This window comes from Ambystoma mexicanum, chromosome 2q (genome assembly GCF_040938575.1).
Source record: "Ambystoma mexicanum isolate Mex_15411 chromosome 2q, UKY_AmexF1_1, whole genome shotgun sequence".
NCBI classification, from domain to species: Eukaryota; Metazoa; Chordata; class Amphibia; order Caudata; family Ambystomatidae; genus Ambystoma; species Ambystoma mexicanum.
The window spans coordinates 355,983,607-356,009,703 of NC_090924.1; the positions used below are offsets into that span (position 1 = coordinate 355,983,607).

The following is a 26,097-nucleotide window of genomic DNA, read 5'->3' on the forward strand; positions in this document are numbered from 1 at the left end:
GGTGGAGAATGTTGTTTTGAAACCGATGATCTCGACACGTGAACCCCCATCTCCGGAACTACCGGTCATGGCACTCTCTGCAGGAAAGTTTGATGGGACCTCCAAAAAGGTCAAGGAGTTCCTGGAAGCTTGCATAGTGTATTTCACATTCAGACCCGTTTGTTTTCTACTGACCAAACTAAGATTGGGTTTATGATTTCTAATATGACCGGTAACGCTCTGACATGGGTTACTCCGCTAGTTACCAGTGCCAACCCAATGCTATAGGATTTCACCGGATTTCAAACCTTATTAAAACAAACCTTTGAAAGTCCTGAACTGACATACACGGCTTGTGAGGATCTGTTGGATATCCGCCAGGGGTCGTCAGAAATTCTAACTTGCATATCAGAATTCAAAACATTGGCGGCAGGAGCCAGATGGTCGGAGCAAGCCCAATACGCCATTTTTTCGGCAGGGTCTCAAAGAGGAGATCAAGCATGAACTCGCTAGAACTTCTCGACCACCGTCTTTTCCGGATTTACTGTCTGCGCCTTACAAATTGAATACCGCCTACAGGAACGGCGTTTGGAACGTTGTAGATAGAGCGACGACCTATCTTACTGAACCCTCAACTTCCTCCTCCACTACTTTTTCTCACCTTCCTGAGGAAGCCATGCAGATTGGAGCTACGAGGGGACCTTTGTCCGCAGCAGAGAGAAGGAGACGAAAAGAGAAGGGACTATGTGGCTATTGTGGATCAGATCAACATCTTCTTAAAGAATGTTCCGAACTTCCTCAGAGGAAACAGGGAAACGGGGCCCCCCCAGCGCCAGTAGGGACCTGTTTCCGAGGGGCTTCGAGCTTGACTTGCAGTCCCTATGTTTCTCTCTCCATCTCAGCTCCCAGTTTCCAGAATGACTCAAGACTCATGGTCCTTCCTGTGCTCATCAATGTTTATGGAAAGGCAGTTGAGTGCCTCACACTCGGATTGCGGAGCGGCAGAGAACTTTGTACAGACACCTTATGGGTCAAACGAGTGGGCCTCCGCAGACTGCCCCGCATCGAAGATCAAAAGGTGGAGGGTGTGGATGGATCACCCATTACTCACACTACCGAAGAACTTCCTGTGACCATCTTTCAACATTCTGAGAATATCAAGTTCAACATAATATGAGCTGCTCATTTCCCGGTTATTCTCGGAATTACCTGGCTTAGTAAGCACAACCCGTACATTAACTGGGCAGAAAACCAACTAAACTTCTGCTCCTCATATTGTAAGCTCCATTGTTTTTCTAGCAGAAGTGATCTCCAGACCATGACAGTACTGGCCAAGGAGCAACCCGGCGTACATTCCTTACCTTTGTACTGCTCTCCCTACCAGGAGGTGTTCATTGAAAGAAGACCTGCTACCTTGCCTCCTCATAGGCCAGAGGATTGCACCATTGACTTGGAACCCAATGCACTGATACCGTTCGGAAGGATGTTTTCCTTGATGCAAACTCAAGTTTTGTGGGACTATTTGGAAGTCAATCTGGAGAATGGGCTCATACAACCTGCTAAGTCCCCGGCAGGAGCGTCTTTGTTCTTTATAAAGAAAAGAGATTCCACTGACCTACGTCCTTGTATAGACTACAGAGGCCTCAATAAAGTGACTATCCGGGACCGTACCCTATGCCGTTAATGCACAAAATAATTGAAGTTCAAGGAGCACACTGGTTCACTAAGCTGGATCTAAGGAATGCCTATCATTTACTACGTATTGCCCAAGGGGACGAGTGGAAGACCGCCTTCTGTGTACCCCCTTTGGTCTGTATGAGTATAAGGTTATGCATTTTGGCTTGGTTAACGCTCCAGCAGCATTCCAAAGGTTCATGGACCGAATGTTTTCAGACTTGTCTGTCTGTGTCATAATCTATCTAGACGATATATTGATCTTTTCTGCCACTCTGGAAGCGCACAAGACACTTGTACAACATGTATTGGAAAGACTTAAAGACCATCAACTTCTAGTTAAACCCGAGAAGTGTGTTTTTGCCGAATCTTCTGTGCCTTATTTGGGATACATTCTATCTAAGGAAGGCATTTCCATGGATTTGGGCAAGGTGGCTGCCATACTCGATTGGTCTTCTCCATCTAATGTGAAAGAGGTACAGAGATTCCTTGGGGTGTCGAATTTCTATCACAGTTTCATCCCTAACTTTTCGGAGATTGTACTTCCCATAGCTCGTCTGCTCAAGAAAGAGGTCAGCCCCTTTCGCTGGACTGATGAAGCAGACCAAAGCTTTGGTCGTTTAAATAACCTCTTCTGTTCAGCTCCCATTCTCCGCCATCCCAACCAGACCAGACAATTTATTGTTGAGACAGATGCTTCCGCTATGGCTATCGGAGCAGTTCTATTAGTCTTTTGACGACCAAGAACACCCCATAGCCTACCTTTCCAAAACTTTGTCTCCCAGCCAACTTAATTATTCGGTTCTGGAAAAGGAACTTTTGGCAATAAAGCAGGCCTGTGAAGTTTGGAGACATCTTTTGATGGGAGCACGCCACAAGGTCATTATCAGAACGGATCACAAGAACTTGAAAGCCCTGCAGACTATGGAATGTGTCAACTCCAGGCAAGCCCGATGGGCTTACTTTTTTGCCCAATACGATTTATGCATCACCTACCTACCCGGCACCCTTAATAAACTGGCTGATGCTCTCTCTAGGAAGGATTCCCTTGAAGCTAGGGTTCCTGTGAGAGAACCAATGTTCCACCAAAACAAGATTTTGGCTCTTGTCAACACCTTTCTCCAAGAGGTTAAGTCCGGGGTTGATTTCGGAAAAATCAGAAATGCTGCAAAAAAAGAAAGCCATATACGGAGAAGAATGGTCTGGTATACCTGAACAATCGCCTGTGTATCCCTGCTGGTCCTCTGCGTCGGAAGATCATTGGCTGGTGTCATGATGCACTCACCGCCGGACATCGTGGTACATGTAACACCACGGAACTGGTTGCTCAGTCTTTTTTCTGGCCAGAACTTAAGGACGTCAAGGAATATTTGTATGCTTGTCCGGTTTGTGCTATGACCAAAACTCTTACTGGAAAGCCTCTAGGCCTTCTCACTCAACCGGAAATGCCTACACGTCCTTGGGGTCTGGTGTCCACTGATTTCATCGTTGAACACCCGGTTTACAACTCCTGCACGTGCATCATGGTGACTATTGATACCATGACCAAATTGACTCACTTTTCCCCTTTACCTGGTCTGCCTACTGCCACAGAGATGGCTGAAGTGATTTCCCGGGATATCTTTAGACTTCACGGTCTTCCAGATAAAATCATTTCAGATCGTGGCAGTCAGTACGTATCCAAGTTTTGCAAAGCACTTTGTTCTCGTCTGGGTATGGAACAAGCTCTTTCCTCCGGGTATCACCCCCAAACTAATGGTCAGACAGAGCGCCTCAATGCTACATTGGAGCAGTACCTGAGATGTTATAGCAACCAACTTCCGGATAATTGGGTTTCCTTACTCCCTATGGCTGAGTTTACGTACAACTACTCTAGGCATTCTGCCATTGGCCAATCTCCCTTCTTCTGCACTTACGCAGTATATCCTCGTGCCTTTCTTCCCCTAGTGCTGTTGCCTACCAACTCCCAGACAGCAGAAGGAGTCCTGCAATCCATCGCCGAGGCCCATACCATGGCCAGACAATGTTTGGAGGAGAGTCGGAAATCCAATAAGACTCAGGCCGATAAACATCGTAGGCCTTGTCTGGATTGGAAGGAAGGTGACATGGTGTGGTTGTCTACCAGATTCCTACCTCGCTGGGTGCATCCCTCTAAACTTTCTCCTTGTTTTTTGGGGCCCTTTCCCATCCTTTCTAAGATCAACCCTGTCTCTTTTCGGATAAAACTACCCTCTCACTTGGGGCGTGTCCATCCTGTTTTTCATGCTTCACTGCTTAAGCCTTTTATCCCTGATTCCTACCAGAGACCCATTCCCGACCAACAAATTACTCAAGAGAGACACTCTGATGAATATGAAGTCTCGGCTATTCGGGATTCCAGATATTATGGACTCCTCATATGGTCTCTGTGCTCTGCCCTATCTCCTCCTCTCCCATTAATGGTGGCACTCGCTGGGAAGTTCTCATGGCTTCCTTCGACTGCTCTAAAGTCATCATTAATGTCTACCTAAATGGCACTGTCATGGTCCAAGGCCCTCAGGCCAATCTCCTCCTCTTTGATAGGTGCTTCCCTTGCCTCTTCCGTTTCCTCTCATCATCTGCTGTCCCCTCCTCTCCCCCCTTGGCTACCTTGCCCTCTCTCTCTTCCTCCTATGCCCCTCCTAGGGCTCTTTCTCCTCCGCAGGGCGTACCGCTGATCTGTACCCGTCCCCGGAAGGGCTTTAAGGCTGGCAACCTTCATATTCCCACTCTCAACTCTCGCTCTGCTGTCAAACACTCCTTGATGTCCTTGGTCTTACTGAGACATGGTTCACGGGCAGCTCTGTCACGAGCTTTGACACTCTCCTCCCTGATGGCTACAAGATCCTCTCAGCACCCAGATCCTGCCGGTCCGGTGGGGGGGTAGCCCTGATCTTTCTTGAGTGGATTCCTGCCTCTATCATTCCCACTCAGACCTACTCCTCTTTTGAATGCCATATCTGTAGGCTTTCTCTCTCGCCTACCCATGCTCTTACTGTGGTTACCATCTACCGGCCTCCTGGTCAAATCACCTCATTTCTCTCTGAGTGGGCAGACCTTCCTCCTCCTTCCTGGCCTCTACCACTCAACAACTCCTCCTCGGTGACCTAAATATACATTTAGACTCTCCTTGCTCCTCCTCTGTAATCTTCCGTGACCTCTGCGACTCCCTCTCCCTGTCCATCCTCCCCTCTGGCCTGACTCACTCTGCAGGGCACACACTCGATGTCTTGATCTCCTCTGAACTCCCCCTCTCAATCCCTCTGACCACTCCTCTCTCCTGGAGCGATCACTCCCTCCTCTCATCTCATCTCTCCCTCTCTGTCCCCCCTACCCGCCAAGCCTACCCCAACACTGCCACCTACCTTCTCGGACATCCGGCCCATGAAGCGTGTGTCATTTGAGGCTTTTGCAGCCACTTTCTCTCTCCCCCCCCCCTCCACCTTTGGCTGTCTCACATCCTGACACAGCCCTGTCTCTGCTCTACTCTTCAATTTCTGATACGCTTGATGCTCTTGCCCCTGTCATGAGGATCCGTTTGAAGTCCAAAGCCAAGTGCAATTCCTGGTATGACTCTGACCTAGCTACACTTAAACGTAAGTGTAGGGCAGCTGAGAGGAAATGGAGGACTTCCTGTTCATCCTCTGACAAACTGGCCTGTCGCCTGCTACAAAGGCAATACCGACTCTCTGTCCTCACCAAGAAGAGAGTCCACATTCAAGCTCGTGTCTCTGCGGCATCTAACAACTCGGCCAAACTCTTTAAAATCTGCAAGGAGCTGGCCAACCCTGCTGCAGTCTCTCCCAGGCTGTTTGCAATGCCCTTGCCTCTCACTTCATTTAAAAAACCCAGGACACTGTCCACCCTCACCTCTCCCCTCTCCATCTGTGCTTGCTGACCCTCCTTTAGCCACCCTCCCACCATCCTTCTTGTCCTTTCCTCTTTTTACCCCCAACGAGGTGGCTAGACAAGTCCGATCTATGAAAGCCTCTTCAAAACAGGTTCATCCCTGTTCCTCTAAAACCATCAAGCACCACATTGACACCCTCGCACCAGCCCTTGCTGATTTTTGCAACCACTCCTTTGCCTCTGGATCCTTCCCCTCCGAAGCACTCCTTTGTGCATCCTCTTCCTTAGAAACCCACAGCTGATCCTTCTTGTCCAGCTAACTATCGCCCTATTTCCATTACTCCCTTTCTTGGCAAACTCCTGGAAAAGTTGGCCATCTCTCAGCTTAACCTTCATTCCAATTCTGTTGGCTGTCTCCATGACCACCAGTCTGGCTTCAGACCTGCCAGAAGCACGGAAACTGCTCTCCTGAACATCCGTGAAGATCTGCTCTCCAAACTTGACCCTTACATTCCCTCTGTCCTCATCCTCCTTGATCTCTCTTCTGCCTTCGACACGGTCAACCATACCATCCTGCTCAACCGTCTCCGTGAAAACCTGGGTATCACTGATCAGGCTCTGGCCTGGCTGACCTCTCTCCTCTCAGATCGACCCTCCCAGGTCCAACTTGGGTCCTTCCTTTCATCTATCTTCCTCTCTACCTGTGGTGTTCCCCAGGGGTCTAACCTCTCACCTTGGCTTTTCAACCAATACCTGGCAACTCTCGCCCACTGCATTGCCACTTTCTGCTCAAATTTCCAGTGCTACGCTGACAACTCATTTTCCGGCTGCCCTCTGCCACCTCCTCTCCCTCTCTCATCTCTGATTGCCTAACTGCCATTGAAGATTGGTGTGCCGCCAATGATCTTTGTCTGAATGCCAGCAAGACAGAGATCCTCCTCATCGGCACACCTTCACCATCCTTTCCCCTCACTCTCTCTGGCCGGCCTCCCTTGGCCCTTCTCCTACACCCACCTGCGAGGCTAAGAACCTCAGGGTCCTCTTTGACTCCACCCTTTCCTTCTCCGCCCACATCTCTGAGGTCTCTAAAAAGTCAAATTTCCGACTGCACCTCCTCAGAGGTACTCTGCCTTTCCTCTCTTTCCCCCAGAAGCTCATGGTATCCCAAGCTCTGGTTCTCTCTAGCTATATTGTGACACTCTTTCTAAATCTACCTGCCTGCCTCTACTCTCCGCCCTCTGCAACTAATCCAGAACAGGACTGCGAGACTTGTCCTTGGCCTCAAGCCCTGGGATCGTATCTATCCAGCTCTGAAATCTCTCCACTGGCTCCCAGTGGATGCAAGGATTAAATTCAAAACCCTCTGCATTGTCCACAAGGCTTTCTGGGGCCTGGGTCCAAAATACCTTCAGCTATCCCTCCGCAAATACCTCCCCTCTTGAGCTCTTCGCTCCTCTACCTCCAACTCCGTCAGGGTCAGTCGTTTTTCAAAGAAAGGAGCTGGGGGTAGATCTGTCTTCGGCTGGGGCCTCCCTCTGGAACAGCCTCCCTGCCACTCTAACACTTGAGGAGAACCATCTCCGGTTCCGGAAGCACCTCAAGACCTTCGTAATTTCTTCTGCCTTCGCTCCTCCTCTCCCCTGTTGATCTGTTCTCTCTTGGCACCGTGCACCTGGCCACCCTCTGTCCTTCGGGCCCAGGTACCTGCTCACCCTGCCACCCTCCCGCACTGCCTCCAGGCCACCTCTTGCACTGGGGTCTGTATCTGTACTCCTACAGCCCCCCCCCCATTTTCTCCCTGCACTTATCAGACCTACCCTGTCTGCTGCCTTAAACCTAGCACTTGCAAATTGCTGGCTGAATTACCACTGTTTGTTGCCTTTATTATTTATGTTTCTCCTCTGCTTTGCACTTTCCACTTCTCCCCTTCCATGCACTTTTCCCCTCCCCCTCTCCCATGCACTTGCGCATTCTCAATGTCACTGGGCCTAGTAAGATCGGTGTTTTGTTCTCCCCTGTTCCCCTCCCTTGCCTTGTCGCCCTTTGACACACTTGTGTACGAGCGCGATAGAAATAAAATATCAAACACTCCCTGAATGAGCACAATTTAACACAGGCCCACAACATGTGTATTAGATCGCCTGGATCAGCATTGCATCTCGGGCAATTAGCTGATTTTGTATTGTCGAATTGGTGCGTGCGTGCTGGGGAGATGTATGCTCTGTGCAGCATCTTGAGCTGAATTAGTTGTAGCTGGGAGTTGAATGCGCCCCTGTGTGTAGTGCCACAAACCACTGCCCACTGTTTGCCTGTGAGGGGTATCCCGGAGTCGTCTTCCAACTTACTCTTCACTTCAGGGTTTCCCAGGCTGAATCAGTCTGAATTAGCTTATAGAGCGCAAAGACCACCCCATTGAACCCAGGGGAGCACCTAATGTATTTCAACAGCGGGGTAGTGAGCGGGATTTCCGGGAACACTGGGGGCCACTCTCTGAAAGTCGCTTTCATTCTAAAATACTGCAGTGTGCACTGAAATCCTCCTCCCATCTTTTCTACAAATAATTCCTGAGTGGATAATGTCCCGTCCGGGTATGTAGCCTCCCATCGGGTAATGCCTGCTCCCCTCCAATCTTGGATGATAGTTTCATTGCAGGTTGGTGCAAAGGTCTTGATATGCCAGAGTGAAATGCCCGGGTTAAATGGGCAGTCCACCCCAAGCCTTTTCAGGGCTCTTCCACGCATGCATTGTACACGTGACTGGGTCAAATCTGCATTTGTCGGACACCCTGCCTGTGATCAGCACTCCCTGGAGAGAGGACGGGTACACTGAGCGTTGTTCTATGTGCACATGAGGAGTCATTCAGGCTCCCGGCATCCAGAACGTTGCAAAGAACAGTTTTACCGCCAGAAAGTACAGTTTGCTGTTCGGTGCACCAACTCCTCCGTCCTCCCAGGGTAGAGTCAGCATTTCTCAACTGATGAGTGGGCTTTTCGGATGCCAGGCTACCTGATCAGAAGGGATCACACCTCCTTGTAGTAGCCCACCCCCGATCATACCGGAATGTTCTGAGAAATGTAAAGGAGCTTGGGGACCACTATCATTTTGGCAACAGGGATTCTACCCATAAGCAAGAGGGGAAGCCTGCACCACCTATCCATGCTGGCTGCCTGGGTTTGTAGATATTTAATATGGTTGTCATCTAACTGAGTACAAGCTTCTCTACTTACTCGCGCCCCCAGTTATGTGACAACACGCTGTTCCCAGCCGTACCCTTCAGTGTTTGGCGGCCGCTCTGTGCTCTCATTTAGGGGGAATAAAGAGGATTTGGCCATGTTGATTCTGAGGCCGGAGGCCTCGCCGAACCTCGCAACTTCCTGTGTGAGCGGGGCTAAGTTGTTTGCGGAGTCCCTGAGATATACGATTGAGTCATCCACGTAAAGTGATATGACTTCCCTAACCCCCCCGCACATTGCCAAGCCGCTATGGCCGTAGAATCTGCGCATTCTGGCTGCCAACACCTTGATTGCCATGTCAAAGAGTAAAGGTGAGAGACCGGGCAGCGTTGTCTGGTTCCCCGCCCCAGCTTGAAGATACAAGATCGCTTGCCACCAATGCTTATCTGGGCGCTTTGTAAAATTGGGAAGTTATCCCGTCTGTACCCAGCGCCTTAGAGGTGGGGAGGGCGTGCATTGCACTTGGAATCTCATCGACCGTGACTGGTATTGCCAGGGCTTCTATCGCATCTCTGCTGAGTTTCGGGAGAGTTGCCTCTCTAATATATTCCCGGAGATCCGCTTTCGGCAGTGTCCCCTGTGAATTATACAGGGACTCATAGTAATGGCGGAAAGCGTCTGCAATAGCACTCAGCTTCACAACCACCTCCCCTTCTGCCGTTTTCACTGCCATTATTTCCTTATAGCCTCTTTCATGCCTCACCATTGCCGCCAGGAGTCTGCCCGGTCTTCCCTCCTCTCCGCATCTACGGGCCATTGCCGGTCAGGATAGGTATTTGACCTCCCGTTAGTTAGGGTGTTGAAGCGGTTCAGTTCTTCCCTTAGTTTATCCAGTGAGCCCCATGTGCCTCCCCTGTGTTCCCCTTCCCGCTTTTTGACTTCAAGCTCGCTGTCATTCAACTGCCTCCTTATCAGTTTTAACACTGCCAGTTCTAGGGACAAGCACCCTCTGCGAAGCACCACCTTCAACGCCTCCCATGTAGAGCCCATCTCGGAAACTGTACCCAGGTTCTCACAGAAGTAGTTCTTGACCATGCTGTGGACCTCGCTCCTAAACACCACATCTGACATTGCCACAGGTTTGAACCTCCAGTAGGGGCGAGGTGTTTCCAGATCTAGTCGTAGGGACCACAATACTGGGGAATGGTTAGAGAATCCTCGGCAGCACCAAAATAATTTAGTCCGTCGTACAAAATAAGGGCAGGCAAGGATATAATCTAACCGGGACGAGGTATTGTGAGCCGTTGAATGTTGCGAGAATTCCTTCCCTTCTGGCCTCAACAGCCTCCAGACATCCTCCAGTTCACTCATGGCACCCAGGATCGCCTCCGCTGCCTTGCGCGGATTATTAAGTCCCTGCACATTCCAGCTAATTACTTTATTCGCCATAGCTGATGTGAGGACTATAAAGAAAGGTGATTACACCCCACCTACTCAACCAGCCAGAGAACTGACTTTTGACCAATCCCGCGAGATGCAAATCTTTTTGAAGTAACTTAAGGCGACTACTCCCATAACTACCTGCCTCCCCCACCCCATTTTGACCCAAATAAACCCATCCCAACCACCCCCCAGCTACACTGCCCACCCCAACCTGCAGTGACTGGAGCCCCCCCTCCTAATATCCCTCAACAACCACCATACCATGGACCACGGCCCGCAGGCGGTGGGCACCGCCACCCAAGTGACCTCCACCATTTCAGACTTTGAGGGAAGTCCCTCGAAAACCTTTCTTTCATGTGCAACCAGACTTTTTCATTCCATTTTCAGCAATAGTTTACAAAACCCACCAGGGATGCCCTGCAGACAGCATCTATTTGCCCAGTGACCATTCTGGTCCCGGTTTCAGAAAGCTCGGAAGCAACGCCCCTTCATTGCCTTTCCCAACTGTATGCTTTGTAAGGCACGGCAGATCACTTCAGCAGGGATTCGAGGAAGTCGTGTACTGGCCCAGGGTCAGTAAAGAAATGGGGTTGTCTGCTGTGTTGGACTCCTATTTGGAAGGGGTATTTCATTGAATATTGTATCCCTCAGTCTCGGAGCGCTCTTTTCGCCGCCAGGAAGGACAGGCGAGCTTTCTGGACTGCCGGGATGTAGTCCGGGTAAATGGACACTCTAGTGTTCACGTATGTTGAGGTCCCCGTGTTCCCTTGCTCTACGCAGTATGGTATCTCGGTCCCGATAATTCAGAATCCGTGCATTTATCGGGTGGGGGTTCTGGCCTGGTCTTGGAGTGATCTGTGACACCCGGTGCGCCCTCTCCACTAGGAATTGGGAAGACAATGGTAGCCCCTGTAACACGTAGTTTATAAAGTTCTCCATGTAGACCTCCATGTTTCTTTGCAAGATGGACTCCGGGACCCCCACTACTCGAATGTTATTTCTTCGTGACCTCGCCTCTCAATCTTCATTCTCGTATGATGGTCTTCACCTCTCTACACAGCTCCCGGATCGCCTGTATCGCTTCATTGATGTTGTCTTCAAGCACACTCACCCGGAGCTCGACCTCAGAGGTTCTGCCACTTTCCTTGTCTATGTGCTCCTGCATTCTGTCGACTTTGTATGCCATTCCGTCCAGTTTAGTTTTAATGGAGGCAAAGCCCAATCTCATTTCCGCCAACACCTGACCCAGCTCCGACATTGGAGTGCTCTTGCTCGGTCCTGCAATCACCTCAGCCTGGGGCCCCGCGCACAGCATAGCAGGAGCTTCTTGGGACGCCATCATCTTGTTACTTTCTTTCTGTAGTCCTTTTTGGGTAAACGGCAAAGAGAACTGCTGTTTGTTTCATTTCCCCATATATCTTTTGGTCTTTTGGTAGGGTTTGCTTCTATTATCCCCAGCACAGGTCACGTGCAGTGGGGGGGGGGCACCCTGGGTAGTTTCCAGTCCTGGTTTAGGACTCTTCGTATAGCCACTGGACCGCATGAGCCCTTTCTGGAATATTATCTGGGCGGTGTAAAACTCTGCCCACTTCCTCTTGCTTGGGATTGGTTGGGGGGCTGCCATATGTCCAGAGGGACACAGCCTCCAGTTGCCACAGTGCCTTGTCCCAGGTTCCAACCTTGACCGCCAGTCTTTGCCGCTTATATTTGCATTTAGCTTGTGTTATCACTGCGACTCAGGTTGGTATCTGTTAAGCTCACTCTGAATGACCCTCAATGTGTGTCCAGGGTTGTAGCCCCGAACGCAGTGACCCAACCGAATTTCAGGGATCAATCCGCCTATCCTATGTTCTCGATCCTGCCGGTATTTTGCCAGACTTGGTATGGAGTTAAGCACTTGGGGCCAAGTGTGATTCTGGGCAACAGCAGTATTGCCGGGCCCCCGCACGGTTCAGGGTGCAGGGGGCTGCCTCACCTTATGGTCACTGATGGTCCGGAGATGTTGTTTCAACAGCAGGGAGACCTTGGGCCCTGTCCGTTGTGCTATATATTGAACTGGTCTCCCCGCAGTCAGCTGCTCCCCGTGCGGCCTCCAGGCATAGCGATGGGCCGCGGGACTCCAGCGCAATTAAAGTACAGCTTCTCCTTGTAGTCACTTAAAGGCCGGGGCTGATGTCAAGGTAGATGCCGACTCTCGTGCTGGGTATGCCGGGGCTCCTCTGGCTCCCAGCTGCACCACGTCTGGCTTCAGCAGTTATCCCTCACCTCGCTGATGGGGGCTGGCGGCGCTGTCACAAGCAGGGGAGGGTCGATCGACCGAGACCGCAATCCCCTCACGGTTTTCCGAACCCTGTGCCTCTGGCACCGTTACACCTAGCAGGGAGCCAAACGGGGGAAGGCCGCAGGACCCACGCGGCTTGCTTGACCTACCTGTACCAGTGAAGTACAACAAGGACGGGGCTGTCACTCTTCCGTGCTCTGTTCTCTCACCTCGGCTGTCGGGCCACCAGGCTTCCTCACTGCAGTCGGGGGCTTCGGACTGGTCTCTCCCGACTCCTCCAGGGGGCTGCAAGCCACGGCCGACCTCTCACTCCTCCTATGCGCACTTTCTCGTTTGGGTGTTCTCACTTTTCGGGGCTGTTGCGTTGCGCCATCGGCTGCCATGGAGTCGCCGGCTCCCCCCAATGGAGGGGTGCTTCTCAACTGGGGATCGACCTCTCTCCCTTGGTTTAACGTCGGGTTTATATATGATTTCTAGCTTTCGGGCTTTGCACCCGGGCTGCGCACAGACACTCACGTGCAGACCGAACTCAGCCTGCACACCCAGGCCGCCCGGGTCCCCTTTGCCTCAAATCAGTATTTCTGGTGCCCCTCTGGTCACCAGACTCGGGCCATCGGTCGACGGCCAGTTCTGCAGGGTTTCCTCAGCATATAGACTTGCAAAGTCCCCGATGGGTCACGGATCCGCCTCCCCTCATACAAGGTCCAAAACAGAGCTCACAGAGATGCGGCCATCTTGGCTGCAGGCTATCGCCCCCAGACATTCCAATATTTGTCATTCTATATTAACAACTGTACCTGCTATGCAATTAACAATTGGATGTTTGGTTAGACCCTTTGCAGGTCATTGAGGTTGTTTTCCCAAAACCCCACAACAGTACTTGTTATGAAATCCATTGGAAACCCTCCTAACACATACTAGGGCTATCCTTCCTGGTTTTCAGTTACAGATGGAAAATCCCTTATTTTACTGATTTTTGAAGAGCACATCCATGATCTCATTATAAAGCTCAGTATACTCCATACATTGTATTGAGGCTCTCAAGAGAGCAGTTGGCGGCTTAAGCTCTTGTACTACACTGAAAAGCATTCTCCCTTTGTTTGCATATTCTTGGATTCTGATTACGTAGAATATATATATGTTTTAATAATATGAAGTCTGGCTTGTCATTGGGGAAAGTGTAACTTTTTACAACTTTCCCTCCCTTGATGTCAAGCACCCAACCGATTGGTTATTGATTTGGAATTCCACTGCTTTTGGGGCGAGAGGACCTTTAAGCCTTACTTGCTTTGAGGGCAGTAGTCGATCAGCAAGGCTACCAGTGCAGGTAGAGTTTTTGTCCCATTTCCTTTTTTCCTATTTTTATATTGTAACACACGCCGCCATCAGTGGAGGTTTATAGGCCTATTTTAATTTTAGTTTGTAACATTTATTTTTTCTTCTGGCATTGTCCAGCACATGGTGGTGGACGCGTTTTATCGTTTTTTTTTACCATGCATAATCCTTTATACTAGACTAATGCCTTTTTGAGAATCATATACTCAAAATGGTTGCTCCTCGTGGTAGAAGACCTGCACTTTGTACCATTCTTGGCTCTGAGTCGGAATGCTTCCAAATAACTTAACGTGCTTTCCTGGGATTAAGCACTCGCTTGATTCCCAGACAGTGGGGTGTGTATGCCTGAAATTGGGGCTTTGGGGCTCCTTGTTCGAGCTGCTGAGCCTAGGAATCGAGAGTAATCCCCTTCCCTGTTGGGAAATAAATTTGCTTGCAAAGATTCCTTGAACCCTATCCAGGTACTTAGCTATGAACTGATCTCATTAAAACATGGACTCTAACATTAACTTGTTCTAGGTGAAAAGATATTTTAAGATCTTTTCACCTAAAATCGATTTAGAAAGACCGCTCCGTGACCGCACAGAGCAGTCTTTCTAAATGGAACTGTCATGCATCTGCCGCACACGAGTACGCGCAGGGGCTGACCGGCATGTTTGGACCTGGAAGCGCAGGACGAGGAGAACAGGTAAGTGTCTCTATGGGTGCGTGTGTGTGTGTGTGTCTGTGTTGTTGTGTGTTTGTTTTGTGTGTATGTATGAGTTTTGGTTTGGGGAGGGGCTGGGTCTGAGTGATGGGGAAACCTGCGGGAGAGGGTGGTGGTGGCTGGCTGTGGGGGTGGAGGGGAACAATGCCGGGTTTTGGGGGGGGTGAAACCCCCCTTTTTAAATGCCTCAAGAGAAAAAGACCTTTACAATGCTGCTTTTCCGATCAGTTTAAAATCCGGCATTTTAAATAGGTCTTTTTCTCTTGAGACCTTTAAAATTGTGTCTTTTCACTTAGAACCCATTGACTGTCTGGCTGGAAAGAACTTTTAAGGTACTACCTTATAATTAGTGTATCTAGTGAAAACCTTGCTGCAATAATTCTGCGGCCAAAAAAGCTGCCATTTAAAATGCACTTTTAAACACATATGTGGGGGGTGGGCTGGGGTAAGGTAAGGGGAAGTATGGGGGATTCAGGGAGTCTTCCCCCACATATAAATGCATTCAGAAATGCATTTTAAACAGCAGCTTTTTCCGCCGCAGGATTATTTCAGGCAAGATTTTCACAGGTGAGACTCCTTGATGAGGACACCACTGCTCAGTCACACAAAGAAGAGGTAGGGTAATGACTTTACACCCCTTATAAACTATGGTGGTAAAGGGACGGCAGGAACAGGTATTTTTACTCACCCCTGTACTTCAATTCACTCAGGGAGTGTATTGAAGTTCCCAAAATCGTTGCACCCGCCCCACCCCCAAGCCCACTTTTCTCGTACTTTGGTATCATCGAAGGAAGTCCAGGCATCTCTGGTGCAAAGGTCCCTTTCGGTATCAGGTTTTTGGGTCCAGCTAGTTTGCGGTTTCATGCTGTGATGGATTGGTACTGGACATCTTTACTGGGTTGAAGGTAGGACCACCACTTGGTCAACTTCAGAGGACTCCCATGAAACTGTGCAGCCGGAGATCAACGATGGGGGAAGAAAGTAATTGCTGCTAGCTGACTTACAATGAAAAGTTCCAGGTCTTCAGCATGATGCTCCTCTGTGTCGGGTCTTGGCTCCAACGATGATCTCAAGGATGGCTGCAAGAGACCCCCTTTAATCCAGGATTTGAGCTGGAGTCTCCCCAAACACCACCAATGGTAAGCATCTGCACCTTTAAAACTAATAGGGGCTATCCAATCCCAGACAGCCTCTTGTCAGCTTCTGTCCAACGTCTGTCCAGACGGTCACAGCTCCCACGTCCTGCCTCACACACAGATCGCCACTTTGCCCATGGAAGTTGGAGCTCTCCCTTGGAAAGGGCTCATCATATGTGGAAAATCCAGCACAAGGAGGGCAGGAAGAAGGTCAAAGTAAAGGATGGCCATAGGACAGGAGAAAACCTTGTGGCACAGACATTTTAGAGTATATGGTAAGCTAAATGGAATTATGCTGTAAAATGCAAAAGTGCAAGAGACCGTAAAAATGGAAATTTTAGAAAAGTATCCGCTGTCACCAGCTGATCCTGGATGACACATACAGGTAATCACAAAGTTACCAAAAACAAAGTTATAGAGAGACCAAATGTGTGTACTGCACTTCACAGGCGGGTATGCATGCAGGTAATAATAACCTGAATTTTTCAAACTTGAACAGAGCGCTCCTGCAGTGGACTGATTAGTTCCCTCGAAAAATATGAATTTAGCGAAGTAAAAAAACACTGAACACTTTCAAAACTGCAGTGTGCATTCCCATTGATGTCTATGGAGGGAAAGCAGCAATACAAACATCTTTACTAGCACCGACATTTGAGGAGTGGACATAGCATTCAGACTTGTTTGGGTGAAATGACTAAGGGCAATTACAAACTGGTTTTCCTTTGTTTAGTCTGAGCCTTACTGAACAATATGAAACGCCTAATGGCGTCATTTCATGGTTATTGGCCTCTTGGAAAATGCACTGTTTTCACTAGTGGATTACAAGCAACTGGTTATATGTGATTTAATTCTTGGGTTAAAAAGCGAGGGGGTACTCTATTTTTTTTTTAACCTGCTAAACGCCCTCCCAACATATTTTAGGACTGGTGCTACTATATGAACAAGCTCCAGTCCTAGAATAGTTAGGTAAAGTGTTGTATAGTGGGTTAAAAACAAATATCGAGTGCCCATCTGTTTTTTTTCAAAGATGAAATAACTGAATACCAAGCAACTAGGGCTTAGATGTTATCTATCGACTAATTTGGAGACTGTGATGTGGGTCTCATGGATTTGAATCTTGATACCCACACTTGACCACATTCTAAATTCCTGGCCATATTACTTTTTTTCCTGGACCAAAATTGCAAGCACTAGAAGTAGAAAATAAACTGCAATTAACAGACACTGTTGCTTCATGTTACGATTAGAGCAGATACATGTGTTCAAATGTTGTCTAGTGAAGAAAATTCGGATTAAATTGTGATGCTCCTGATTGTTTTTTTTTGTTTGTCTGATATGCTCCTATTCATTTGCTCCCCCAGTCAGTCAGGGGTGCAAGCTGTGTTTTATTTCCCTAGTGTTCACTAAGCTAGAGGCTGCCGTAAAGGGGCCATATAATCTCCCTGGGTAGGTATCCTTGTCCAGACGTTCATGTTCCCTAAAATGGAGTCTCCTAGTTCTTTAAAAGTCAAGTAACCAGACAACTGTGTTTTGTTTCCCTTTGTTGAATGGGTGGCAGCCAGAAATATGTAGCTTGACAATTGTACAGTACATTTTGTAGGACAGCTATTTTACTTTGACTAGACTGTATTGATTGGGATGTCCTTGTATTACCTAATACCATTGAACGCATGTATACATTCCAATTTATATGTGGTGAGTGATTGAGGTAGCTCCCGGGATGACGTAAAAAGGAGGATATATGGGATCCTACATACTGTACTAAAAAATGTGGAAAAGAACTAACTTTGGAGTACAGCGTCTAAAGATTTTGTGGTCCACTTCTGAAGAAGTCGTGGACTCATAAATGTGTTGTGATTGAAGCAACTCCTTAAATTCTAAGATAGCCGCAAGCCGTAAAAAAACATATTTGGAACCAATTCATTTAAACTGTTTCTAGCGTCATTATTTGGATGTATAGACCCAGCGTTAAGATAATCAAATAGCAATGTTCGTCTATAAGGGGCATGACCCCTTTTTTAAAGTGTTATTGATAATTGTTGTGATGAAACTTATATTAATAACATTAATAACAAATTAATTTTTTGAGTAGTCCTTTCGGTTGAACACATAATTGAGTGAGTACAAGGGTGATGACCTTGAAGTTTCCTCTGAGCCATTTTTCTATATCTAAACGTTTTCCACAGCCTAGTACCAGAGATTGTTCACCCCTCTACCCCCCAGCACCCATATGAATATTATGCAGTTATAACATAATGGCACAACTTTAAAATGAATACCAGTTGTGTTCAATTCATATATTTTGTTTACTGGCAGCCAGAAATAACCACATGGGTTCATCTTTTAACTGAGCGTATATGCCCACAAAAGTTCATATGTGGCATCCAGCAATGATTGACTGGCCGCCAAATTTTTGAATGGTGCATGAGTGGACGGTGAAGTCGTTGTCTAATCCTGATAAAGGCATAGAAGATAACACTGCAACAGTACTTTGTCAAATACTGGGACTTGGCCCTTGAAGTATGCTGTGCCTTCTACAAGAGGTACCAGTCAGATATCCACCTCCATGAGGCATTTTTATGCTAGGCTGACTTCCAGGACTGGCTTGTGTAGAGTGATCCTGAATTCAGAGCACTGCATCTTTCCCGAGGCCTGCTATTGCTGGTCCCATTATGCGACAGCTGGACCATTGTTCCGTACATGACCACTATTGCTGTTCATTCAGTCCTAAGACACTGAGACTGTTTCTTTGGTCTGCCGCCTTCTGTGATTTTTACCAATCCGCTCCACTGCTCCAGGGCTCAGGTCTTCGTTTGCTCACTGTTAAGACAGAGTTCGTTTTTGGTGATTCTGTAGGTCCCTTTTATGGTCCCCTTACCTTTGTCTTTTACCTTCCTCTTTTTTTTGGGGGGGGGGGGGGGGGGTCAGTGGATTGATTTTTGCCAGTCAGAAGGACTTCTACTGAAGTCCCCTGCCACTGCAACACTTTTTGGCTCCCTTAGAGTATGTGCTCCCATGGTTGCTAGTAATGATCCTAATGATCCTAAGACAGTGTTGCTTTCTAAGCATTTTGACCCTAGAGTAATATCACCCGGCAGTGTTTTTAGGGAGTAGGATGATGGCAGCTGTAACTTATTTTTGGCTTCACCACTGATACTAGATGAATTCCTGCATCAATAGATTAGTGTACCTTTTTGGTAGCCATTTAGGGTACCAATGTATTTTTGGTCTTTAACTCAGTCATTTTGTTGTAGGGCAGGGGTTCTGCAACCTGAGGCTCTCCAGATGTTTTGGACTATGACTCGCATGATCCCTCCCCATTGACTATACTGACTAGTGCTAATGGCAGCAATAGTCAACATCTGAAGAGCCGAATGTTGCAGACCCCTATTTTAGGGCCTTCATTTGTTCAGGGAAAGCACAAGGTAGGCTTAAAATCGCTCTTGTGCATATTTGGGCTCTTTGTGAGCCGAGCAATGCACACACTATAGTGATTTGAATCGGTGTAGACCACTTCCTGGAAGTGAGCTGACCATTTCAAATACTCTGAGTGTAGTCTTAGGTGATTGGTCACTTTTTGGGCCAATCGGAATTGGCTGAGTCATCCTTTTCTTTGTAGCCTATTGTGGTTGGTGGGCTGGCTTAGGCCACCCCTCAAGGGAGACCCTGCACCGAGTTCTGACCGAATTTTCAATTTTCTTGCAAGGAAGGTAGCTTAATTAATTGCAGGAGGATCACTACAGATTTCTTGCTGAATTTTTAGGACCTGTTCCGGTCATACTGGCTGTACTGTGTGTCCTGGGCTGGTGCCGGTTGTGATTTCTGGTTGTAGGACGTCCTTCCTGGGCCGCCTCACTCTCCTGTGGCCTCCCTAGTTGTCTTGGTCAGGCTTTCTTTGCTGGGGCCCTCGCCAGACTGTTTTACCGCTGGCTTCCTGTTTCCCATGCTGTGGTCATCCCACTTCCTTGTAAGAAGCTGTTGTCGCCTAGAAGTTATATTGAGACTCAGTACACTACCTCATCTGCTCTTCTGGACTGTCCTGGCTCACCCCACCAACGTTTTCTTTGCGGGACTGTCTTCTGTAGGAGCGCTGCCCTTTGTTCATTGAGCCACCAGAACCTGCTCTATCAGGTTTTTCTGCCTTTTTAATGTTGTCCTCCACTGCTTTTGCTTCAGGGTTGAGGACCCCACTGCTAGGAATGTCGATTGTTCTTTTCCATTATCTTGCGTCATTGTTTGTCCGGGTTTCAAGTCCTTTGCAGTTCAGATCGTGTAAACCGCACCTAGAAAAGAGAACTTGTCCTCAGCAGATTGTTTGGGCTTTCTGAAATTACCTTTTGGAACCATCACCATGAGTACCTACCTCCGAGTCCTCGATTGGTGGGTTATTCTTGATAATTGCCCCCGGGTTCACATGGTCCGTAGTCGAGGCTTTTTGCAGTTTGGCTTTAATCACATGTTACCATTGACTGCCATTGGGGCTGGCTCATTCTGCTGTGCTGCATCTACTATTAGGGCTACTGGTTCTCAAAGCCTCCTAAGGTTCTCCTCTGTCATCCCCTGGGGTTGTTTGTTACCAAATACACACCTGTGGTGTAGAACTGAACTTGCCTCACATTTTCCCCCATATACACAGATTTCATATTGACTTTTTCCTGTTTTTCTCTATGGGGAACATGTTACTCAACTGAAACTCTTGTAAAGTGACTTTTATGGGGTACTTAACTGCCACAGGACATTTTTCCTGCATCCAGTCAGGGGGTCCAGAGAATTGTAAGCCAAAGACTAACCTTTTAGCTTGCACCTGTGATGTTTCATTTGTTTTAATGTTCATTTATTATATGTCTGCTAATGTGAATGTATGATTAGGACACTATCTGTTTTTCTCTTGAAGTGTAAGGTTTGGTTGGTGGTCTCTGAATGTGTTGCAATAGTTAACCGCAGGCCCTACATTGACTGTGAAGCTTGCATTTGCATCTTCTAAATGCTAAATCCAAGCGATCTAGAAAGACTGTGGCTGTGTTGACTATTGTGATTCTGTTTTGACTATCATAATTGTATGTTCAAACGTCTGGTTCCTTTTTTTTTCCCTCAAGCCCCACATCACTGCACTGGATAGTGAGCTTACATTTTTACATTTTAGTATAGGGAGAGAAGTGTCTTGTGACGATTTTCTGTTTTTATACATGCACTAGGTATTTTTACTTTGTGTTATGTCTTAAAGTACTTAATGGAACTAGATATATACGTGTAATCTAATAAAGGTGTATGGTATGCCAGTGTCCTGTTTTCTTTGCATACGTTTGTGGACTAATTGTACCCTTGTGTCAGCCTACTTCCCCCTCCCTTGAGTTAAGCCTGACTGCGCTGTCACTACCCTCCAGAAGAGCTGCTGTTTGGCTTCCCTTTATGGGTTGGGTGCACTATACCACCTTAAGGTTAGCGGTTCTACAGCTCTTATTGGAGGGTTGTGCGAAAACCACCTCAACACTCAACTTTCCTCTTCTGCAGAAAACAATGACATCTCTGGCTACTGCTCCAAGAACCTTCACTCTGTTGTAAGCTCTTAGCAGCCAATCCAAATGAGACTCCGTTTTACAGGCAATACATTGGAGATGTTGCAGTTTGGGTATTACATTCCTAAAGTTGGCTGAGAGTCACACCAAGATCCTTTAGGACCTTGCTAGAGTTTTGACACTTTTTTAGCACCCGGTGTGATCTCATTTTCTGAATGTGGCATTTTTTTCTAAAAAGTTACTTTACCTGTAATTTATTTTAGATATTTTAATGCACATCATTGGATGTAGAATATATTTTCATAAATGTATATATCAAGTGGACATTCCCTTGTTGACAGCTTATTCAAAGTGTTTACCTCATAATCAACCATTCTTCTCCTTCCAAAATAGTTGTTTTGTATGTTCTTGAAAACTACCGGTGGGAGACTTAGAATAACTCTTGAGAAAATACGCTGTCAACCAAGTAGTGCAATGTTTCTGGGCCCTAGAAATAGGGCTTAGAGAAAGCTCCCCTATATTTTGCCCTTTTGGTAGTCTGTTATAGCCCTTGTTCTTTGTTTCAAATTAAACAATTAAACTGCATGTTTCTGTGGGCTGTGGACTTATTAAGCATGTGTAATGTGTGCAGACCCTAGGCATGGTTGTAATTGTAATTTGTTATTTATAACACGCTTAATAGCTAGCGGTTTCTAAGTGCGGACCCGAGGATCGAACCTGTGTTGCTGCGCGGCGTCTTGCTTCCAAGGAGAGTGCGTTCCCCTGCGCTATCCTCCCGGTTACCCCATTTAACACGATGGTTAATATTTGGCACATCGCTAACTCTCCTAATACACTTATTCCCTTTTTCTCTGGCATAAATTGTAGCAATCTGGTGGAATATACATGCCTATAAAGCACTTTTAAAAATGGGCATCTACATTACAATTGTTTGTTTGGAGTGAAATTGGACATAGTGAGGTTTTCCTTATCCTCCAAATAACAAATCATAACAGTCTGTGGATATGGGTACATGTATCTCGTACTTAAAACAAAATTCTATACATTTCACATGTTCTAAATGCATGCCTCTGTGTGCTATGGCAGCAGTATTTTGCTTCAAAGTTTCTGCAGTAAGATTTTGATAGTGGGTTTGATGCATTTCCTCTGCTCATAGCTTTTGTTATAATGCATTTCTGTCAGACCCACCTATGGATGGATTGTTTTCCTCCATGCATACAACTAGAAAGGCTGACAATTATTACAGCTTCTTTCCCCAAGGACTGGAAGCCTACAATTTGAATAAGAAATTTCATGAATGCAGTCAATCGCCTATGACACACAGATGACTGTCCTTTTGAGATCAGTCTTTAGCCAGTTTCCCTATGCACTGCAGTAGCAGTCTGCATGTTTAATATCTGTTGTTCTTCATGTGAGAGGATCACTTGGCATACCCGTATGCCAAAAACTATTTTATCTTCAAGAACGTGCATGTTTGTTCACAGAAAAAAACATTAATTTGGCAGAATTTTATTTCTTAGCTCAACGTTTCAATTACCTTCAGATCTGCTCTTGTTCATGTGTGTACAAAGTATGAGGATAAAATGATGTAGCAGGACAAACACTATTTCTACATGTATGGCTTACTTGAAGATCACAGCATGCAGTACTATTAGTTCATGCAAAAAGGTCAAGTTAAAGGAGAGGGAATGGAAGTAAAAGGCTGCATACATAACTAAGATAGCCATGCTGCCCCGATTGATCAGAGTGCTGTAGCTCATCAAAACCCAAACGGCATCAAAAAGACAAAGGAACTACACTCCTATCTCGCTCCTTCCTTACCCGACAACCCCAGAGGGCCCTGTGGTGTCCGATGCCAAAGCAGCCATTCTTGGCTCTTAATGACAAAGGGTTTGCTGTGTGATGCAGTGTTTGTCCTTGAGGCAATCAATGGTCCGATATCCGCCTCACTATGTAAACATTCAACAGTGAGGCCTTCTGCGTTGCTGGGTTACAGATGAGATAGCAAGTGGTTTTCTCCATACTGTGATGCCTAGAAATCTAGATCTCCCTTGACATACCTTCATCACCTATGCCTCTGTCATGCACCATCTACTGTAGCACTGCCTGTGTCATATCTTCCATAAACTGTCCCCTTAGCTCCTATAAATCATCAGAGAAGAGACTCAGTATGCAAGAATGAACAAAGGAATGTCATTGTTCAGACGCACAGATCTCAATAGCTGACCAGCCCCCTAGTCCAGATTGTTTGGACTATAAGTATCTCTGACCTCTTAACCAAACTCCAGTGCTCTGCCTCCAGATGTCTCCTTCAATGAGATGATGGTTAATACACAGAACATTCCAATGCCACCGACCACATCGTTTGAAAACCTCCACGCGTCGACATCGTGTAAGCCTCCCGTTGCACTGGCAATCTGTTTTGGTCAGGAAAAATCAGGCCGTGATAGATATTGGTACGGACGTACGATCACTTAATAGTAAAATATCTTGTGTCTGTCATGTTACAATAGATCTAAAATGTAGGATCCTAAGAATTGGGGTTTCTCTGACATACTATATGAGCTAAACTTGTATGTGTTGTTTTTAGTCTAATGTAGTGTAGTGTCTCTGTAGATTTAAGCAGTGCAGATTCGAGCAGTGCAAGGTAGAGGAAGATTTCTGGAATTTAAAAAGCTTCCCCCTGTGTATTGCAGGGTGAAGAAGAAATCCAAGCTTGATGAATTCACAAATGACTTTGCCAAGGAGCTTCTGGAATACCAGAAAATTCAGAAAGAGCGCCGGCGGACCTACTCCAGGTAATTTTTATAATCTGCGTTGACGGGTGGGTGGTGCTTGGCAGTTTAGGGTTTTGTGGCATCTGTTAAGGCCCTGCTGTTCCAGTTGTGAGGTAGTGTGCTTTGCGCAGGTTCGCATTGAGATTTTTAAAATTAGTTTAAATATAATCTAGTGCACGTCATTTGGGAACTTCTTGCTGTAGTGTTCGTACAGATATATACTCAAAGTGCAAAAATAAATACAAATCTGAATTGTTTTAGTGCATGTGTAGGGGTTGTTGGCGGGCATAGAATGCAAGGAGCCAAGACTCTAGATTTAAGGGCATTGTTGAAGTTGCTTTGCAGAACCGTTGTTGATTAGTGGACTAGAAGAGGTGTAAATCTCACGATTGGGATGTAGCAGAAAGCTTGGAGTTCCTGCATACATATTGCAGAAGCTTGATAAATTGATCACCCTTTGCTTCAGACAGGTCTTTCATCCTACAAGTCCTTTGGTTACAGTTTTACAATCGGGCTTATTGGCCCTATCAAAATCACCTGTTCTAGTAAAGATTCCCATGCTTGGAATATCCCTTAATTTAAAGGCAAATAGTTGAAAGCACTTTCTTAAGAATTCTGTCCTGCATTCACAATTAGAGGTATCCAGATCATTTATGGTCTTATGATGTCCTAATCTTGAAAAGAGGCTCCAAAACACGTGTACCATTTTGGTTTGCTCACTGGTACTGTACGTTCAGACAGGTTTCCCCCAGATTCAGAAGATATACTCATACTAGGACACTGATTGTAACATCTTTTGCCCAGCAGCAATCTATACAACGAATTGCGAGCCACCAGTTATACATAGCTGTAGGCCCTGCTAATCGCTTCAGGGCCCTGATCCTTTCTTTTTCGATGATCATAGTCTGATGAATAGTGATCTTCAGACTAATTTATCTTTCTAATCCCACTGCTGTGATTGCCTTTAAACCTTGTTAGGGTGGTTATCTATTAATTAGATGTCTACTTTAAAAGTTCTCTCTTGTGACAGTGGCAGCTTTTGAAAGCTAGCCAGAACTTATTTTCCTTTACTGCCTCAAACCAGATCATTTATGGCCACTCTACCCTCACTGCAAGTCTCTAACTTGTGTATAGGCGCGTTATAAATGCCATATTATATCATATATCAATCTTTGTATTGGTAGTCCCCCTTGCCAGGCCTACATATGAGGGGCAATAGGCATTATTTGGCTGAGCACCATAGACAAAAACCCTCAACCTTCATTTGGATCCTTCTCTCTCAAGAGGCAGAGCTTTACTGTTAGATAGAAGATAACCTCTCAGTGCGAGTTCCGTTCTATATTCCACAACCTCAGGCTTTAGTTATATACAAGATCTAGGTGGGGAGCCACTCTGAATGACCTGCAAATACACAACTTCTGGGGCCTTTTGGACTCAACCTCGCACATCCCAGTGCTGGACATGAAAGTAATCCTTCTGGCTCTTCAGAGACTCCTGCTATTCGTCCAAGGCTGGGGATTACTTATCTATGCAACAATAGTTCTGCAATATTTTCTGTCAACAAGCTGGGTAGGACACAGTCCCCACCCACTTCCTGCAAGGTAGCCCATGAACTTTGGAGATGGTGTACTCTCAACAAAATAAATTCAATGGTACGCAGGAAAAGATGGCTGCCTAAGTTGAGGCTCATGCACCGCGACCCCTCCCCACCCCTCCGACATCCGATTAAACATCCGTCCCTCAAAGTTTGAGGGAAACCGAAAGCAGCGCTGTTTTTGCAGGGGCACCTCCCGGTGGGTTCGGGATACATTTAGTGCAGAAGGACGTTCACGTGAAGTGTAGAAGAGGGGGGAGCAGCACTCTGGTGGTGGAGTCCTGCGTGGCATACGGGGCCGTGCAGTAGGAGCTCCAGCTGGACCATGGACTTCTCTGATTGGTCGACCCTCAGCGGTAAGACGAAACAAGGAGTGTGTCTGACACAAAGGGGCCGTGGTGCCGGGGATGAGGCGGATGCCCATACGGGTGCACAAACCCGGATACCAAGGCAGCATGAACACGCACGGGCGGGCGAAGTAGGGCCTGGCGGGGTGCGCCATATGGAGAGGTGGAGTGTATCCCCCCTCCCTCTGCAGAGAAAAGAGGAATATCTCTGCCCGCACGGATGAAGGGGCTGAGGCGCCTGTGGGGGACAGACAACCCAACAGGAGAGA

General features: G+C 47.1%; 1 protein-coding gene across 3 annotated transcripts in view; it reads left to right on the top strand.

Annotated features, from left to right (window-relative positions):
• RBBP6 (RB binding protein 6, ubiquitin ligase) overlaps window positions 1-26,097 on the top strand; it is a 726,265-nt gene that overhangs the window by 627,739 nt on the left and 72,429 nt on the right. For 2 of the 3 annotated variants that reach the window (XM_069647373.1, XM_069647376.1), the window contains one exon: window positions 23,807-23,908. The exons of the other annotated variant lie outside the window; for it this stretch is intronic. In XM_069647373.1, the coding sequence (XP_069503474.1) occupies window positions 23,807-23,908 (102 nt within the window). The remainder of the gene's footprint in view (window positions 1-23,806; window positions 23,909-26,097) is intronic. 3 annotated transcript variants of the gene reach the window in all.